Below are 20,859 nucleotides of genomic sequence, written 5' to 3'. Positions count from 1 at the left end.
TCTCTCTCTCTCTCTCTCACACACACACACACACACACACACACACACCTTTACCTGGCCTAGCGGGACAGAGCAGTCTGTGTTCTCCGTCACCACGAAGGAGTAGTTGGACTGTGTAAACATTGGCTGCAGGTCGTTTACGTTAGTCACGGCCACCACCACGTCTGTGAGTGCAGGGGCGTTGGTGCCGTCACTTACTCGTACCCGCAGCGTGAACTGGGGGAAGGAAATAAAGATAAGGTGAACGGAGTGTGAAAGTAGTGAAATAAGGGGAAATAAGGTAAATAGGATGAATGCTGAAACAGATCCCCGCCTGGGGGGGTACCACAAATTTCTCCAGAAAGGACTCCCCATTAGGCCACCGACTTGAGAGGTGTCTTGATAACTCCTCTGACATCTTTTTGATCAATATCTGAAACATTCGCGGTCTTCGTTCCAATTTACATTCAGTGGAACACCATCTCTCCTCCACTAAACATCATCTTCTTTTCCTCACCGAAACTCAGGTCTCAGAGGTTACTGACAGCAATCTCTACTTTGTTCCCTCCTACTATATCTATCCTAAATTCCCATCCAAAGCTGGATGTTGCGTCTACGTGCGCAACAACATCACTTGCCCTCGTGCCCACGACCTTGACTCTTCTGAATTTTCCACCATCTGGCTAATAATTCACTGTCACTCTATTACAAAATACATCGGTGCTATTTATCTCGCACCTAACTCTACCAACTATGTAAAATTCTTTGAATTTTTTAACTCTAAAGTGCAGCACATCTTGACCCACTCTCCTTTCGATGAAATCTCCATCCTAGGAGATTTCAATATTCACCACCAGCTTTGGCATTCATCCCCTTTCACTGACCAGCCTGGTGAACAAGCCTACAAATTTGCTATCCTCTACGATCTACAGCAGTTGCTTCAGCACCCTAAACGTATTCCCGACCGCCTTGGAGATACGCCCAACATTCTAGACCTCTTCCTAACCTTTAACCCTTCTGCTTACTCTGTCAAACTGTTCTTTCCGTTGGGCTCCTCCGATCACGATTTTATTTCAGCATTCTGCCCAATTGCTCCTGTACAGCCTGAGGATGTACTTCCCCGATTTCCCGTGGAGTAATTACTGCTTCCAGGAGAGAGACCCTCTGTATGTGCCCAGCGCATCATAGAGGTGATTGTCTCTGGAATGGAGGCACACATTCAATGTACTTTCTCTACACTTAATGCTAAAAAAACCTTGGTTCAATCTCGCTTGCTCACGTGCTATCAAATATAGAGAGGCAGCTCAGAAAATATACCAAAGCCTTCGCACTCCTGCTAATCATGATCTTTACATTTTCGCCCGGAATCGTACCACATCTATTCCCCGACTTACCAAAAAATCTTTCATTAAAATAGAAAATGACGCAACCTTGCCTTTTCTAATTCTTCCCGAGACTTATGGCACTTAGACAAATATATCTCCTCCAATTTCACTTCTTCATCTTTTCCTCTTCTCTTCCACCCTGACGGCAGCGCCGCCGTCTCATCTATATCTAAGACTGAACTCTTCTCTCAAACTTTCTATAAAAACTCCACTCTGGACGATTGAAGGCATATTTTTCCTACTCATCCCCCCTCTGACTCCTTTATATCTGTTATTAAAATTCTAAAGAATGATGTTTTCTATGCCCTCTCTGGCCTCAACCTTCAGAAGGCTTATGGGCCTGATGGAGTGCCTCCTATTGTCTTTAAAAACTGTGCTTCCGTTTTGACACCTTGCTGGTCAAACTCTTTCGTCTCTGCCTTTCAACATCTACCTGTCCTTCCTGCTGGAAGTATGCCTTCATACAGCCTGTGCCTAAGAAGGGTGACCGTTCCAACCCCTCAAACTACCGTACTATAGCTTTACTTTCCTGTTTATCTAAAGCTTTTGAATCAATCCTTAACCGGAAGATTAAAAAGCACCTATCCTGTTTTGATCTTCTATCTGATCGCCAGTATGGGTTCCGCAAGGGGCGTTCTACTGGCGATCTTCTTGCTTTCTTAACTGACTCCTGGTCATCCTCTCTTAGCCGTTTCGGTTTCGGTGAAACTTTCTCAGTTACTCTAGATATATCGAAAGCTTTCGAAAGAGTCTGGCACAACGCTTTGCTTTCTAAACTACCCTCTTACGGATTATATCCTTCTCTCTGCTCCTTTATCTCCAGTTTCCTTTCCGGCCGTTCTATCTTTGCTCTGGTAGACGTTCTTCTCCCCCAAACTACTCTCCTACGGATTCTATCCTTCTCTCTGCTCCTTTATCACCAGTTTCCTTTCCGGCCTTTCTATCTTTGCTCTGGTTGACGTTCTTCTTTCCTGCACATATGCCATCCATTTATAGGGGCCTTGCCCGCCCTCGTATGGAGTATGCATTGCACGTGTGGGGGGAGCTCCACTCACACAGTTCTCTTGGACAGAGTGGAGTCTAAGGCTCTTCGTCTCATCATCTCCCCTCATCTTTCTGTCAGTCTTCTACCTCCTAAATTCCGCCGCACTGTTGCATCTCTATATCTATCTTCTATTGATATTTTCATGCTGACTTCTCTTCTGAACTTGTTAACTGCATGTTTTCATCCCTTCCGTGGCCCCGCAACACTCGAAGTTCTACTCCAGCTCACCCCTATACATTATTTCATCCCCTTCACTGGTACACTCTGGAACAGCCTTCATTCGTCTGAATGTCCTCCTGCCTATGACTTGGCCTCTTTCAAGAAGAGTATATCAAGACACCTCTACATCCGAAATTGACCTCTCTTTTGTCCACCCTTTACTTTTTTGCTTTTTGGAGCAACGTTTATCGGGCTTTTTTTCTACACTTCCTGTGTTGCCCTTGAGCTGTTTTGTGTGCTGATTTTTTTTTTTTTTTTTTTTACAGCGAGGGAAAAAAGGAGAGGAAAGTGATATGCAAGGGCTAGGAATAAGAGATAAAAAGAAAATGATGAGTAATGAAAGAAAAACAGTGGTTGAGGAAGAATGAACAGATGGTAGCATTAGATGAATACAGCAAAAACAAAAAGTTGGCAGATTTTGAGTGAAAGAACTGTAGGGGGAGGTGGCAGCAAAGGTGAATGTAAAGGAATTCACCATGTGGAGAAATAAGAGGATGACAAAGAGGGCGAGAGGAAAGTCGAAGGAGACAAAAATGTAAAGATAAGAGAAAAAAAGTAGAAGGAATGGAAGGGAGATTGCGTAAAAAACGCGGGAACAGGAGTGAAAGGAGAGGGATGAAAGTGTTTGCTGTGAGAGATAGGTGAGTGAAAGGTTAGCGGTTAGAGGGTAGGCGGTGGCTGAGTGGTAGCGTGCTGGGCCCACATTCACCACGTGATGGACGACGCGAGTTCGAATCCCCACGTTACCACCTCGGATTTTTTAGTCACCGCCGAGTGGCTTAAAACTACCCACATGCTGTCCTGAAGACCACCCATCAACCCGGACTCTAGAGGAAACCGTCCAGATGAATCAAGAACGAGTTCCGGGGGGCAGCATGAGCCAAGAGAAGATGGCGCCACTATAAACACTTGCCTGCGCCATGACGGACTGGGGCCAAACACCATCCAGGCCCCTCAAGCAAGCCTACCGGCGCCATAGGCGTAGACGTAAAAAAAAAAAGTGTTTTAGAGAAGGGATGAATGATTAGTGAAGGAATAGGCACAAAGGGACAGAGCAGGACAGTATTTGAGGTTTCATGAGAGAAGGAACGTGAAGGGAGGGGAAGACAAGGAGATCAAAGGGGAGAGAGATAAAAAATGAAAAGGGTATAAAACAAAGGCGACTAGTAGATGAGAGAATACATTAAGAAGGAAACAGATATGTAAGTAGTCTGAGGAAATGAAAGAGTTAGGTATGAGGGAGCGGTGAGTGAAAAAAGGGAAACAAGAAGATGGGGGACAAAAATTAGGGTGGTGAGATTGAGTGGAACCGCGAAGTTGGAATGGGAGGGAGGCCCAGGCATAGACATGGCCCAGGGTAAATTAACCAAGAGGAGTGATGAGACAGAGAAGCAACGAGGAGAAAGGGTGACGAGGGAATAAGCGCAGGTGGGTGAAGTGAAAAAATCGGGTGGGAGAAAGGGAGGAAAGCAACGTTAGGAGAAGGAAGCTGGTTTCAGAAGGAGGGGAAAAGATATGTGGGGAGAGAAAGAGGAATTATGGTCAAAGCATTTGTTGAAGGTGAAGGAGACAAAGTACGGGGAAAAGATTTTAAGAAGGGAAAACTCGACGATACGAGTTAAGAGAGGGGAATGGGATTAGGGTTAGAATAGAAAAGGGAAACCGATTTCGATTGATTAAATTAAACAAGAGCAGAAACACTGATATTGGGGAGACTAACATGACGGAAGGAAGACAAGTAATTGAGGAGTTGAAAGTTAGTAGATGAAGGTGAGAGATGAGCCATAAATGAAGGAAGGAGAGGAAAGGTAACAGATTTTTTTTTTACAGCAGAGAGGAAATACAGATGAAGGAAGACTGTTCCAGAGTTTACCAGCATGATGCTGGTTAACTCGTGCGTAAAAGATTTGGACAGTAAAGGGATGAGCTTGAGTAGAAATTCAAGTGCGGCGGGGCCGCGGGAGAGGGGTAGGCATGCAGTTAGCAAGTTCAAAAGAGCAGTCAGCGTGAAAATATCTTTCATCCATAGGAAATGTCAAAACCTTAATTTTTCTAATTCTTCCAGAGACTTCTGGCATCTAGCCAAAAATATATCCTCCAATTTCACTTCTTCATCTTTTCCTCCTCTCCTTAACCCTGATGGAAGCACCGCCATCTCGTCTATTTCTAAGGCTGAACTCTTCTCTCAAACTTTCTGTAAAAACTTCACTCTGGACGATTCCGGGCATATTCCTCCTACTCATCCCTCCTCTGACTCCTTTATGATTGTTATTGAGATTCTTCATAATGATGTTTTCTATGACCTCTCAGGCCTCAACTCTAATAAGGCTTATGGACCTGATGGAGGGCCTCCTATTGTCTTTAAAACCTGTGCTTCGGTGCTGAAACCCTGCCTTGTCAAACTATTTCATCTCTGCCTATCAACATCAACGATCTAGAGCAGTTGGCTCAGCACCCTACACGTATTCCCGATCGTCTTAGAGACCGGCCCAACATACTAGACCTCTTCCTTACCACTAACCCTTCTGCTTACTCTGTCAAACTGTTCTCTCCGTTGGGCTCCTCCGATCACAACCTTATTTCTGTATCCTGGCCTATCGCTCCTGTACATCCTCTGGACCCACCGAAGAGGCGATGCTTCTGGCATTTTGCTTCAGCACGGTGGGACGAACTGGGGATGTACTTTTCCGATTTCCCGTGAAATGATTACTGCTTCCAGGATGGAGACCCTTCTGTGTGTGCCCAGCGCATCATAGAGGTGATTGTCTCTGGAATGGAGGCATACATTCCACGTACTTTCTCTACTCCCCATGCTAAAAAGGTTTGGTTTAATCACACTTGTTCTCGTGCTGTCAAAGATAAAGAGGCAGCTCACAAAAGGTGCCAGAGCCTTCGAACTCCCGCTAACGATGATCTTTACATTTCTGCTCGGAATCGTGTCAAATCTATTCTTCAACTTACCAAAAACTCCTTTATCCACAGCAAATGTCAACACCTTGCTTTCTCTAATTCTTCCAGAGACTTCTGGCACTTAGCCAAAAATATCTCCTCCAATCTCACTTCTTCCTCTTTCCCTCCTCTTCTTAACCCAGACGGCAGCACTGCCGTCTCATCTATCTCTAAGGCTGAACTCTTCACTCAAACATTCTGCAACAACTTCACTCTGGACGATTCTGGGCATATTCCTCCTACATATCCCCCCTCTGACTCCTTCATGCCTGTTATTAAGATTCTTAAGAATGATGCTTTCTATGCCCTCTCTGGCCTCAACTCTCAGAAGGCTTATGGACCTGATGGAGTGCCTCCTATTGTCCTTAAAAACTGTGCTTCCGTGTTGACACCCTGCCTGGTCAAACTCTTTCGCCTCTGCCTATTAACATCTACCTCTCCTCTCTGCTGGAAGTACGCCTTCGTACAGCCTGTGCCTAAGAAGGGTGACCGTTCCAATTTCTCAAACTACCGTCCTGTAGCTTTACTTTCCTGTCTATCTAAAGATTTTGAATCAATCCTTAACTGGAAGATTCAAAAGCACCTTTCCACTTCTAACCTTCTATCTGATTGCCAGTATGGGTTCCGCAAGGTGCGTTCTGCTGGCGATCTTCTTGCTCTCTTAACTGATTCTTGGTCACCCTCTCTTAGCCGTTTCGGTGAAACTTTCTCAGTTGCGCTAGACATATCGAAAGCCTTCGATAGAGTCTGGCACAAGGCATTGCTTTCTAAACTGCCCTCTTTCGGATTATATCCTTCTCTCTGTTCCTTTATTTCCAGTTTCCTTTCCAGCCGTTCTATCTCTGCTGTGGTAGACGGTCACTGTTCTTCCAATCAACCTACTAAGAGTGGTGTTCCACAGGGCTCTGTTCTACCACCCACTATCTTTCTGTTATTCATCAACGATCTTCTTTCCATAACAAACTGTCCTATCCACTCATACGCTGATGATTCCACTCTGCATTATTCAACTTCTTTCAACAGAAGACCCTCTCAACAGGAATTACATGACTCCAGGCCGAAGGCTGCAGAACGCTTAACATCAGACCTTACTATCATTTACGATCGGGGTAAAAGGAACCTTCTGGCCTTCAATGCCTCACAAACCCAATTTATCCACCTATCAACTCGACACAATCTTCCAAACACCTATCCCCATTCTTCGACAACACTCAGCTGTCACCATCTTCAACACTAAACGTTCTGTGTCTATCCTTAACTCAAAATCTTAACTGGAAACTTCACATCTCCTCTCTCACTAAATCAGCTTCCTCGAGGTTGGGCGTTCTGTATCGTCTCCGCCAGTTCTTCGCCCCCGCACAGTTGCTATCCATATACAGGTGCCTTGTCCGCCCTCGTATGAAGTATGCATTTCACGTGTAGGGGGGCTCCATTCACACAGCTCTCTTGTCTTGGACAGTGTGGAGTCTAAGGTTTTTCGTCTCTTCAGCTTTCCTCCTACTGATAGTCTTCTCCCTCTTAATTTCCGCCGTCGTGTTGCCTCTCTTTCTATCTTCTATCGTTATTTTCACGCTGACTGCTCTTCTGAACTTGATAACTGCATGCCTCCCCCCCTACCGCGGCCCAGCTGTACGCGGCTTTCTACTGATGCTCATCCCAATAAATCTCTTACGTACGAGTTAACCAGCATCTTCACTTTTTCATCCCTCACGCTGGTAAACTCTTGAACAATCTTCCTTCATCTGTATTTCCTCCTACCTACGCCTTGAACCCTTTCAAGAGGAGGGTATCAGGACACCTCTCCTCCCGAAATTGATCCCTCTTGCGGCCACCTCTTTTGATTATTTTTAGAAGCAGCGAGTAGAGGGCTTTTTTTATTACTGTTTCCTTTTTTTGTGCCCTTGAGCTGTCTCCTTTGTTGTAAAAAAAATCTACCTTTCCTTCCTGCTGGAAGTACGCCTTCATACAGCCTGTGCCTAGGAAGGGTGACCGTTCCAATCCCTCAAACTACCGCCCTACAGCTTTACTTTCCTGTTTATCTAAAGCTTTTGAATCAATCCTTAACCGGAAGATTCAAAAGCACCTTTCCACTTCTGACCTATCTGATCGCCAGTATGGGTTCCGTAAGGGGCGTTCTACTGGCGATCTTCTTGCTCTCATAGCTGACTCTTGGTCGTCATCCTCTCTTAGCCGTTTCGGTGAAAGTTTCTCAGTTGCACTAAACATACCGAAAGCTTTCCATAGAGGCTGGCACAACTCGTTGCCTTCTAAACTGCCCTCTAACGGTTTCTATCCTTCTCTCTGTTCCTTTATCTCCAGTTTCCTTTCCGGCTGTTCTATCTCTGCTGTGGTAGACGGTCACTGTTCTTCCACTAAACCTATCAACAGTGGTGTTTCACAGGGCTCTGTCCTATCACCCACTCTCTTCCTGTTATTCATCAATGTTCTTCTTTCCATAACAAACTGTCCTATCCACTCATACGATGACAACTCCACTCTACATTCATTATTCAACATATTTCAACAGAAGACCCTCTTGACAGGAATTACATGACTCCAGAACGGAGGCTGCAGAACGATTAATCTCAGACCTTGCTGTCATTTCCGATTGGGATAAAAGGAACCTTGTGTCCTTCAATGCCTCAAAAACACAATTTCTCCACCTATCAACACGACATAATCTTCCCAACAAATATCCCCTATTCTTCAACAACACTTAGCCGTCACCGTCTTCGACACTAAACATCCTCGGTCTATCCTGAACTCAGATTCTTAACTGGAAACTTCACATCTCTTCTCTCACTGAAACAGTTTCCTCGAGGTTGGGCGTTCTGCATCGTCTCTGTCAGTTCTATCCATATACAGGAGCTTTGTGCGCCCTCGTATGGAGGATGCATCTCACGTGTGGAAGGGCTCCACTCACACAGCTCTCTTGGACAGAATGGAGTCTAAGGCTCTTCGTCTCATCAGCTCTCCTCCTCTTACTGATGGTCTTCTACTTCTTAATTTCCGCCGCCATCTTCTATCGATATTTTCACGCTGACTGCTATTCTGAACTTGCTAACTGCATGCCTCACCCCCTCCCGCGGACTCGCTGCTCTAGACTTTCTACTCAAGCTCTTCCCTTGACTGTCCAAATATTTTACGCACGAGTAAACCAGCATCTTAACTCTTTCATCCTTCACGCAGGTAAACTCTGGAACAATCTTCCTTCATCAGTATTTCCTCCTGCCTACGAATTGAACTCTTTCAAGAGGAGGGTATCAGGACACCACTACTTCCAAAGTTGACCTCCCTTTTGGCCACTCCTCTGAGCGCTTTTTTGTGGGAGAACCGAATAGCGTTTTTCTTTTTTCATTATTGTTTCTTTTTTTGCACTTAAGCTGCTTACTCCGCTGAAAAAAAAGAATATAGAAAGAGAGGCAACATGGTGGCGGAATTTAAGAGGTAAAAGACTATCAGTAAGAGGAGGAGAGGTGATGAGACGAAGAGCCTTAGACTCCACTCTGTCCAAGAGAGCTGAGTGAGTGGAGCCCTCCCACACGTGAAATGAAGGCAGACAATGCCGCAGTATATGGATAGTAACTGTGCGGCGGAGACGATACAGAACGCCAAACCTCGAGAAAACTGATTTAGTGAGAGATGAGATGTGAAATCTCCAGTTGAGATTTGGAGTTAAGGATAAACCGAGGATGTTTAGTGTTGAAGAAGGTGACAGCTGAGTGTTGTTGAATAATAGGGGATATGTGTTTGAAAGATTGTGTCGAGTTGATAGGTGGAGAAATTGTGTTTTTGAGTCATTGAAGGACACAAGGTTCCTTTTACAACAATCAGAAATGGTAGCAAGGTCTGAGGTAAAGCGTTCTGCGGCATCCAGTTTGGAGTCTTGTAATTCCTGTTGTGAGGGTCTTCTGTTGAAAATAGTTGAATAATGCAGAGTGGAGTCGTCGGCGAATGAGTGGATAGGACAGTTAGTTATGGAAAGATCATTGATGAATAACAGGAAGAGAGTAGGTGATCGAACAGAGTTTGACCAGGCAACGTGTCAGCACAAAGGCATAGTTTTTTAAGGACAATAGGATGCACTTCAGCAGTTCCATAAGCCTTCTGACAGTTGAGGCCAAAGAGAGCATAGAAAACATCGTTCTTAAGAATCTTAATAACAGCCATAAAGGAGTCAGAGGGGGATGAGTAGGAGGAATATGCCCAGAGACGGTGGTGCTGCCGTAAGGTGCCAGAAGTCCCAGAAAGAATTGGGAAAAGCAAGATTATGACATTTTTTTTATTGATGAAAGAGGTTTTAGTAAGTCAAATAATAGATTTGGCAAGATTCCGGGCTCAAATATAAAGATCATGGTTAGCATATATATATATATATATATATATATATATATATATATATATATATATATATATATATATATATATATATATATATATATATAGTCGCGCCTATGAAAGGCAAATGTATGTAGTCGCGCCTATGGTATGTCGCGCCTATGAAGGCCATATGTATGGAGTGTATGACGTAGTCGCGCCTATGGTATGTCGCGCCTATGAAGGGCAAATGTATGTAGTCGCGCCTATGGTATGTCGCGCCTATGAAGGCCATATGTATGGAGTGTATGAATGTAGAAAATTAGAGATAGAGCGGGGCGCCCCGAGCGAGTAGTCGGGGCACCCCGGCATGTTGTTTACAGTGCCTTAAAGGCATAGATAAGGAGGGCCTCATGGTTGACCCTAGGGTCAAATGAGGGGCCATAGAGAGGTTTGCCTCGGGCTGGAGGAGAGACGGGAGTGAGACGGCGTCAGGGGAGGGCGGCCGAGTTCCCGTCTCCCACGGCTGACGAGAAAGAGAAAAGTTGCAAAGGCTGTCATTAGACCCTCAATGTCGTGAGTTTAAGAGTGCATTGTTAATGATCTGTTATGAAAAGGTGACAAATTTGGTATATTCGATGTGTCTGTATCAATTATCTGTTATGCTGTGTCGTGTGCTGTATAATTAAGTGAATGTATCGCTTATCCCGCAGGTAAACCGCATTAAAGCGAGTGTGCGACAAGGTCTTGTGTGATTAATCCTGCTCCAGTCGCAATGGCGACTACAGTTTACGACAACGGGTCGACTGCAGAGGCGGGAGAACGTCGATCAAGTGTCGAACCTCGTGGTGCGAGGTGACGGGATGAATACAGTCTACGGGAGTTGTGGAACGAGTACTTTCGCTGACGCGGTGAACCCAGCGCCGCGTCGGCGTGACGAAGTGTTGGACAACTTCGTTCTACGGCCGGGTATTACGAGTGATAGTGATAAGTTGTTAGCGGCCTTTGGTGCTGATGGATTTGGTGTGAACGGTGACACTCATTGCTATCGCGCTTTGTGTGACGGTACACAAATGATAAACTCAGTTGTGATAAATGAAGTAACCATTTGCGATAAATGAAAACTCAGTTGTGATGGGAGTGTTATCGCCGTTTGGCGATGTGAGGAAATAGAGGGAAATGAAAGGGGGTGAAAGGTGGAAGAGTGAAAAGGAAGAATAAGGGCAATTTATCGTCGGGAATGTTATGACAGTATGGTCAGAGGTCACCAAATATATTAGGTTGGTGTATGAAGGCACCCTTGTTCACAGCCCTGGGTAAGCACACATGTTTGCGCGTGATGAAAATAAGACGCGCAATTAAGGTATGCGAATGACTGTTGATAAGTTGTGTTAAACGCATCTGGTGGTATGCGTTGGATGTGATTGTTGAAAGGTGGTTGATGACGCTCAGTGACCGTTGATGAGTTGTGTTAAACGTATCTGGTGATACACGTTAGACGTAATTGGCGACGCTCAGTGGTCACGTGTTGTATGCGTGACGAGAGAGAGATAGTGGTAATAAGTGCGGTGTGCACGATAGTTATAAGCACGACAGTAGTCTTGAGTGCAGTGTGCACGACAGTAATAAGCACAGTGTGCACGACAGTGGCAATAAGTGCGGTGTGCACGACAGTTATAAGCACGACAGTAGTCTTGAGTGCAGTGTGCACGACAGTAATAAGCACAGTGTGCACGACAGTGGTAACAAGTGCGGTGTGCACGACATTAGTCTTGAGTGCAGTGTGCGCGACAGTGGTAATAAGTGCGGTGTGCACAATAGTAGTCTTGAGTGCAGTGTGCACGACAGTGGTAATAAGTGCGGTGTGCACGACAGTAGTCTTGAGTGCAGTGTGCACGACAGTAATAAGCACAGTGTGCACGACAGTGGTAATTAGTGCGGTGTGCACGACAGTAGTATTGAGTGCAGTGTGCACCACCGTGGTAAAAAGTGCGGTGTGCACGACAGTAGTATTGAGTGCAGTGTGCACGACAGTGGTAATAAGCGCGGCGTGCACGACAGTAATAAGCACAGTGTGCACGACAGTAATAAGCACAGTGTGCACGACAGTGGTAATTAGTGCGGTGTGCACGACAGTAGTATTGAGTGCAGTGTGCACGACAGTGGTAATAAGCGCGGCGTGCACGACAGTAATAAGCACAGTGTGCACGACAGTGGTAATTAGTGCGGTGTGCACGACAGTAGTATTGAGTGCAGTGTGCACGACAGTGGTAATAAGCGCGGCGTGCACGACAGTAATAAGCACAGTGTGCACGACAGTGGTAATAAGCGCGGCGTGCACGACAGTAATAAGCACAGTGTGCACGGCAGTGGTAATAAGTGCGGTGTGCACGACAGTGATTTTGAGCGCGGTGTGCACGACAGTGATTTTGAGCGCGGTGTGCACGGCGGTGGTAGTGAGAGTAGTGTGCACGACAGTGGTGTTGCTCGCGGTGTTTGAATGGGATAATGGTCAACTGACGATGCAAGCACTTTAGGTGCGTCCGCTGTTTGTGGATCCTGTGGTTCGTTTGTTATTAGTTGTGTTGTCATGTTAGAGATCCAGCGCGACCCATGGATGGCAAGTAAGGGTCGTCAGCTGGGAGCCTTCCGCCGTCTGTTACTAAGTATTCAGTAGAGTAATAGAGCGCTGACTACTGATTAAGGTTCCGCAGGGTCTTACGGGTATGTATAAAGGCTTATGGGTGGACATGTTGTCTGAGAGGTCAACACCTATGGAGGGCATGCTGTTTGCGTTGAGACTAGCATTTACGTGGTACAAGCTCTGGCTGTTCTGCCGAGGACTCTCTTTACGGACTTTAGACCAGACTTTCGACACAAGTATTGACACGCATGACACTGCCATAGACCCGGGCACTAGAGTCTGTTGTGAGCCAAAGCAGGAGCTGTCAAGGATGACCGTAGCTGGAATGTGGCGACCACTGAGAGAAACCTGAAGTGGAGAGCCGCTCTGCAACGGCGGAGATAGAGAGAAAGGGGAAATAGTGACCAGGGCCGTAATCAGCCTGTGTGGGTCAGGTAGACATAGGCATGTCCGTGAATAGTAGACATGTGAGCGGTGGGCACCATATTAACCTAGTAATGTCGGTAGCCAAGACTCACCCTAAGCGGTTGAGGTGCACGAGGGCTCGGCGGAGTGTAGCGGGAGGCCACCTTACCGGGGGAGGAGTACAGGAGCCACGTTCTGGGAGGCCCGCAGACCTCGAGAACAAGGGCATGCCGCGATACGGACAGAGAGCGTGGAGAGTAGACTTCTAGGGACCGGGAACGCGGTCGAAGGATAGAGTTTGGGTTTATCAGTTTGGGCACGAGTTACTAGTGGTGTTTCGCAGGGAACAGTTGGCGGAAAACCAGTGCCATAAGCAGGTTGGGGATGACGCAAATTGAAGAATTGAAATTGAAGAAGACTACTCCAATCGGACGATGACGCAGAGGTCCTTCAGCAGGACCTACGTAGCCAGAGTCTTTACGCACTATCGGGGTGGATGGTCAACGAGCCACTCATAACGATGGGGTCGGCTTCTGCACTCAGTTGCTTGCTCACAAGAGAGAAAGATGGGGAGGGGAACGACACACATGTTACACTACTACAGGAACGAATGAACTCTCTGGGAGGTGAAGGTATCTGATGGATTCTCCAGAGGGTCGTCAAGGACACGACATGGACAATTAGTTACTGGGAGTACTGGTCAACCTAAGGCAGGAGGGAGCTTGCTACAGTGTCGGCGGATATCGAGGCCTGTTTATGAAGAGTAGCAAGGAGAGCACGCGGACGCTCTAGGGTTTCTTTGGTAGTACGAGCAGAGTCTAATGGGCAGGCCGGTCTCCATCTGGGCGATGGTATACATCTGTTCGGTGAGGGTAGAGCCTACCTCTCAATCGCAAAGCCCTGAGCCTGATGTTTAAGGTTTCTAGACCAGAGTCCTCAACGGGAGTTCCGGAAGCGGTGGCGTACCTCTACATTGGCAACCGAAGAGGAGGACAAGAGACCAGAGCCCTCAGCGTGAGTTCCGGAAGCTGTGGTGTACCTCTACATAGGCAACCGAAGAGGACAAGAGCTAAGAGCCCTCAACGGGAGTTACGGAGGCGGTGGCATGCCTCTATATTGGCAACCGAAAAGGAGGACAAGAGACAAGACCCCTCAACAGGAGTTCTGTTGGCTGTGGTATAACTCTACATTGGCAACCGAAGGAGAGGACAAGAGGGATGGGGACCTGATTCCGCGGGCAGTTTCGCCATGTCGGAGTTGTGGGTTCTCTCGCCACTCTGCTCTGGCTTGGGCGGTCTCGCCACACTGTCTTGGGCGGTCTCGCCACACTGACTTGGGCGGTCTCGCCACACTGACTTGGGCGGTCTCGCCACACTGACTTGGGCGGTCTCGCCACACTGACTTGGGCGGTCTCGCCACACTGACTTGGGCGGTCTCGCCACACTGACTTGGGCGGTCTCGCCACACTGACTTGGGCGGTCTCGCCACACTGACTTGGGCGGTCTCGCCACACTGACTTGGGCGGTCTCGCCACACTGACTTGGGCGGTCTCGCCACACTGACTTGGGCGGTCTCGCCACACTGACTTGGGCGGTCTCGCCACAATGTCTTGAGCGGTCTCGCCACACTGTCTTGGGCGGTCTCGCCACACTGACTTGGGCGGTCTCGCCACACTGACTTGGGCGGTCTCGCCACACTGACTTGGGCGGTCTCGCTACAATGACTTGGGCGGTCTCGCCAAGCTGACTTGGGCGGTCTCGCTACAATGACTTGGGCGGTCTCGCCAAGCTGACTTGGGCGGTCTCGCCACACAGACTTGGGCGGTCTCGCCATACTGATTTGGGCGGTCCCGCCACGCTGTGACTTTGTACGATCTTCCCACTCTGTCACATTGTGCAGTCTTGCCACTGATTCATTTGTGCAGTCATGCCACTCTGCCTCCATCGTGTAGTCTTGCCACTCTGATTCCTTGTGCAGTCTTGCCACTCTGATTTCTTGTGCAGTCTTGCCACTCTGATTCCTTGTGCAGTCTTGTCACTCTGATTCCTTGTGCAGTCTTGCCACTCTGATTCCTTGTGCAGTCTTGCCACTCTGATTAATTAGTGCAGTCTTGCCACTCTGATTAACTAGTGCAGTCTTGCCACTCTGATTAATTAGTGCAGTCTTGCCACTCTGATTAATTAGTGCAGTCTTGCCACTCTGATTAATTAGTGCAGTCTTGCCACTCTGCTACCATTGTGTAGTCTTGCCACTCTGATTTTTTGTGCAGTCTTGCCACCCTTATTCTTTGTGCAGCCTTGTCACTCTGATTCCTTGTGCAGTCTTGCCACTCTGCTTCCATTGTGCAGTCTTGAAACTCTGATTCCTTGTGCAGTCTTGCCACTCTGCTTCCATTGTGCAGTCTTGAAACTCTGATTCCTTGTGCAGTCTTGCCACTCTGCTTCCATTGTGCAGTCTTGAAACTCTGATTCCTTGTGCAGTCTTGCCACTCTGCTTCCATTGTGCGGTCTTGCCACTTTGATTCCTTGTGCAGTCTTGCCACTCTGATTCCTTGTGCAGTCTTACCACTCTGATTCCTTGTGCAGTCTTACCACTCTGATTTATTGTGCAGTCTTACCACTCTGATTCCTTGTGCAGTCTTGCCACTCTGATTCCTTGTGCAGTCTTGCCACTCTGATTCCTTGTGCATTCTTCCCATTCTGCTTCCGTTGGGCAGTCTTGCCACGGTGTCTTGGTGGGCGGTTTTCTCGTTGTGGCTTAATGGGCTGTCAACCCTTTCGGTTTGGGTTGTCACGCCGCTTGGCTGACTTAATTGGTCGTCGAGAGGACCACCACATGCCTTCGCGTTATCCCGGTGTCGGGGGTGACGTTCTACCGGGGCGATGTCGGGTGCCCGGTCTACCTCGCCGACGCACAACCCTCGTTGCGATTAGGGTCACACTTGCACGTGATGGTGCCCCGGCCGTGGCGGAGCGGCTGCGCCTAGGAGTTTTTTCCCAGCAGTCTGCTATTTAACGTACATGTCGGGTTTTTTTCCGCTCACTGGCGCAGTCCCTCTCTCACCACGTGCCCTTGTCTAGCTCATGTCTCGTACACGTCCGGCGTGTCCAACGGGGGGAGTGTAGTCGCGCCTATGGTATGTAGCGCCTATGAAGGGCAAATGTATGTTGTCGCGCTTATGGTATGTCGCGCCTATGAAGGCCATATGTATGGAGTGTATGATGTAGTCGCGCCTATGGTATGTCGCGCCTATGAAGGCCATATGTATGGAGTGTATGAATGTAGAAAATTAGAGATAGAGCGGGGCGCCCCGAGCGAGTACTCGGGGCGCCCCGGCATATTGTTTACAGTGCCTAAAAGGCATAGATAAGGAGGGCCTCATGGTTGACCCTAGGGTCAAATGAGGGGCCATAGAGAGGTTCGCCTCGGGCTGGAGGAGAGACGGGAGTGAGACGGCGTCAGGGGAGGGCGACCGAGTTCCCGTCTCCCACGGCTGACGAGAAAGAGAAGAGCTGCAAAGGCTGTCATTAGACCCTCAATGTCGTGAGTTTAAGAGTGCATTGTTAATGATCTGTTAGGATAAGGTGACAAATTTGGTATACTCGATGTGTCTGTATCATTTATCTGTTATGCTGTGTCGTGTGCTGTATGATTAAGTGAATGTATCGCTTATCCCGCAGGTAGACCGCATTAAAGTGAGTGTGCGACAAGGTCTTGTGTGATTAATCCTGCTCCAGTCGCAATGGCGACTACAATATATATATATATATATATATATATATATATATATATATATATATATATATATATATATATATATATATATATGTATATATATATATATATATATATATATATATATATATATATATATATATATATATCTATATATATATATATATATATATATATATATATATATATATATATATATATATATATATATATATATATATATATATATATGTATATATATATATATATATATATATATATATATATATATATATATATATATATATATCTATATAATTCACCTCTTGGTCTGCTGTGGGTCTCTCTCGAGACAGCTAGCCGTTCCACTACGGAAGAGCACAGAGCTCATAGTACCGATCTTTGGGTAGGACTGAGACCACTCACAGAACACACCACGACAACGAGGTCACAACTCCTCGCCTTACGTCGCGTACTTACTCACTGCTAGGTGAACAGGGGCTACACGTGAAAGAAGATAAACCCAACTTATCTTCACCTGGCCGGGGAATGGAACCCCGGTCCTTCTAGTTGTGAGGCAGACGCCCTATCCACTGAGCTACCGGGCCGTGTGTGTGTGTGTGTGTGTGTGTGTGTGTGTGTGTGTGTGTGTGTGTATATATACATATATATATATATATATATATATATATATATATATATATATATATATATATATATATATATATATATATATATATATATATATATATATATAGGCGATGGCGTAGGTGGTAGCGTACTGGACCCACATTCGCCGCGTGATGGACGACGCGGGTTCGAATCCTCACGCTACCACCCGGATTTTTCAGTCACCGCCGAGTGGCTTAAAACTACCCACATGCTGTCCTGAAGACCACCCATCAACCCGGACTCTAGAGGAAGCCGTCCAAGCGAATCAAGAACGAGTTCCGGGGAGCAGCATGAGCCAATGCAAGATGGCGCCACTATAAACACTCGCCTGCGCCAGAACAGGCTGGGCCGACCATCAGGCCCCACCTGGAAGAAGCCTTGGGCCGACCATCAGGCCCCACCAGGAAGATGCCTACTGGCGCAATAGGCAACAACGTAAAAAAATATACATATATATATATATATATATATATATATATATATATATATATATATATATATTTATATATATATATATATATATATATATATATATATATATATATATATATATATATATATATATATATATATATATATATATATATATATATATATATATATATATATATATATATATATATATATATATATATATATATATATATATATATACATATAGATATATATATATCTATAGATATATATATATATATATATATATATATATATATATATATATATATATATATAGATAGATAGATAGATAGATAGATAGATAGATAGATATAGATATAGATAGATATAGATATATAGATATATATATATATATATATATAGATATATATATATATATATATATATATATATATATATATATATATATATATATATATATACTGCTGCAATCAATGGGGGGTGAAATTTAACCCGTCTAAACCCCAGAGTCTAATTATTAGTAGATCTAGGACCCACCAGCCTGTTCATCCTCCTATTATTAGTAATGGTACACCTATTAATGATTCAAATTCCTTAAAATTGCTTGGTGTTACTTTTGACTCCAAATTAACTTTTGAAAAATACATACGGAAGTTAGTGGCATAAATTTCCCCCAAAACAGGGATGCTTCATAAATGCAAAAAGATATATCAGGATGATTCAGGTATTTTACGGAGTTTTTATTCATTCATCTTCCCTTCCTTTGAATATTGTTCCCCTTTATGGTTTTCTGTTGCCAATTCCCATCTTCATCTTTTGGAGAGAGCCTTCAACAATATTATATTCCTACTACCCAATCTTAATATTACATTAGAGCATCGCTGTTTGGTAGGAAGTTTGACATTTCTATATAAAACTGTAAGCACTAATGACCATCCCTTCATAGTAAACTTCCCCCACCGTTTAACCATGTTCGTGCTACAAGGTTTACATAATCCCTTATTAGTAGAGCTTTTTCATTCATACGATGCGATACTAATCAGTTTTGAAGATCATTTATCCCTGCCCTAGCGAAACTATGTAACTCTCTTCCAAAAGAGGTTGTTAATTCCTTTTCATTTAATTTGTTCAAAAGTAGGGTTAATTATTTTTTCTTCTAAAACACCCTATCTCATTTCTATAGCTATGCTAGGCCCTCCTTAGAAACCCAATCACGTTTGGGGTTATAGCCATTTTGACTCTTCTTTGGGACTCCCTCATAGTTCTGATAATAATAATAATAATAATAATAATAATGATAATAATAATAATAATAATAATAATAATAATAATAATAATAATAATAATAATAATAATAATAATAATAATAATAATAATAATAATAATAATAATAATAATATAATATAATATCGTACATACAGTTACACAGTTCAGTACATACATACATACATACTTTAACAAATTTACATGGTACATACATACTACATAGTTACTATGTAAAATTATCTCCTTCCCTCTGCCCTTCCGCAAAGTTCTTGACACATTAGGTTGTGTAAACTTGAAAGGAAATGAATAGACGGTGTAATTTTAGAAGAAAATTAACATGCATTAATTAATTTTCTTCAACTTTGCAAGCTCTGTACTCTGTAGTCTGCATTGTGATCTCTAAGTATGTGACTCTAATGAATAAATTATGTCCGCAACATCCTTCCTCTTTGTGTGGTACGGATACGGATGTTTATTTCATCACAAATGCGGATGAGGATGCGGATGTTTCTTTTATCAGAAATGCAAATGCGGATGCGGATGTGAAATTATGCAGATGTTCCGCGGATGCGGATATCCGATACATGACTAATATATATATATATATATATATATATATATATATATATATATATATATATATATATATATATATATATATATATATATATATATATATTTATTTATGTGTGTGTGTGTGTGTGTGTGTGTGTGTGTGTGTGTGTGAAGAGGAGCTCCTCTGGTCTCTCTCTGCCCAGCTGGCTGGCGGTGTAGCAGCCGGCTTCTGGCGGGTATAAAGGCAATCCAGACAGACGGCCCGGCATCATTCTCACCCTCACCACCGAGAACATACCAGCTACTGAAGAAGGGTCAAGAGACCCGAAATCCAGATCAAGCAAACATGGTTAGCTACGGCGAAACCATCTCTTCTATATAGAGAGAATTTAGGACAATAATTAGGTATAAAGAATATATATATATATATATATATATATATATATATATATATATATATATATATATATATATATATATATATATATATATATATATATATATATATATATATATATATATATATATATATATATATATATATATATATATATATATATATATGTGTGTGTGTGTGTATATATATATATATATATATATATATATATATATATATATATATATATATATATATATATATATATATATATATATATATATATATATATTTTATACAGCTAAGGAGACGTCTCAGTTCAAGGGCGTAAAGAAAAAAAAAGCCCGCTACTCACTGCTCGTGAATAGAGGTCAAAGGAGTGTCCAAAAAGAGAGGTCAGTTTCGGGAGGAGAGGTGTCCTGATACCCTCCTCTTGAAAGAGTTCAAGTCGTAGGCAGGAGGAAATACAGATGAAGGAAGATTGTTTCAGAGTTTACCAGCGTGAGGGATGCAAGTGAAAATGCTGGTTGACTCTTGCATAAGGGGTTTGGACAGTATAGGGATGAGCATGAATAGAAAGCCGTGTGCAGCGGAGCCGCGGGAGGGGTGGAGGCGTGCAGTTAGCAAGTTCAGAAAAGCAGTCAGCATGAAAATATCGATAGAATATAAAAAGAGAGGCAACATGGCGGCGAAATTTGAAAGGTAGAAGACTATCAATATGAGGAGGAGAGCTGATGAGACGAAGACCCTTTGACTCCACTCTGTCAAGGAGAGCTGTGTGTGTGCCCCCCCCCCCCCCCCCCCAACACACACACACACACACACACACACACAGGAGATGCATACTCCATACGAAGGCGGATAAGGCTCCTAGAGGAAGCTGATTTAGTAAGAGATGAGGTATGAAGTTTCCAGT

General features: G+C 44.4%; 1 protein-coding gene across 1 annotated transcript in view; it reads right to left on the bottom strand.

Annotated features, from left to right (window-relative positions):
* Positions 1 to 20,859, bottom strand: part of LOC127003099 (neural-cadherin-like) — a 167,098-nt gene that overhangs the window by 21,698 nt on the left and 124,541 nt on the right. Inside the window, exon 13 of the mRNA XM_050869512.1 lies at positions 55 to 216. Coding sequence (XP_050725469.1) covers positions 55 to 216 — 162 coding nt within the window. The remainder of the gene's footprint in view (positions 1 to 54; positions 217 to 20,859) is intronic.

The sequence above is a fragment of the Eriocheir sinensis genome, chromosome 24, assembly GCF_024679095.1.
Source record: "Eriocheir sinensis breed Jianghai 21 chromosome 24, ASM2467909v1, whole genome shotgun sequence".
In the NCBI taxonomy this organism is placed as follows: Eukaryota; Metazoa; Arthropoda; class Malacostraca; order Decapoda; family Varunidae; genus Eriocheir; species Eriocheir sinensis.
This window is presented reverse-complemented; position numbering and strand designations above follow the sequence as displayed.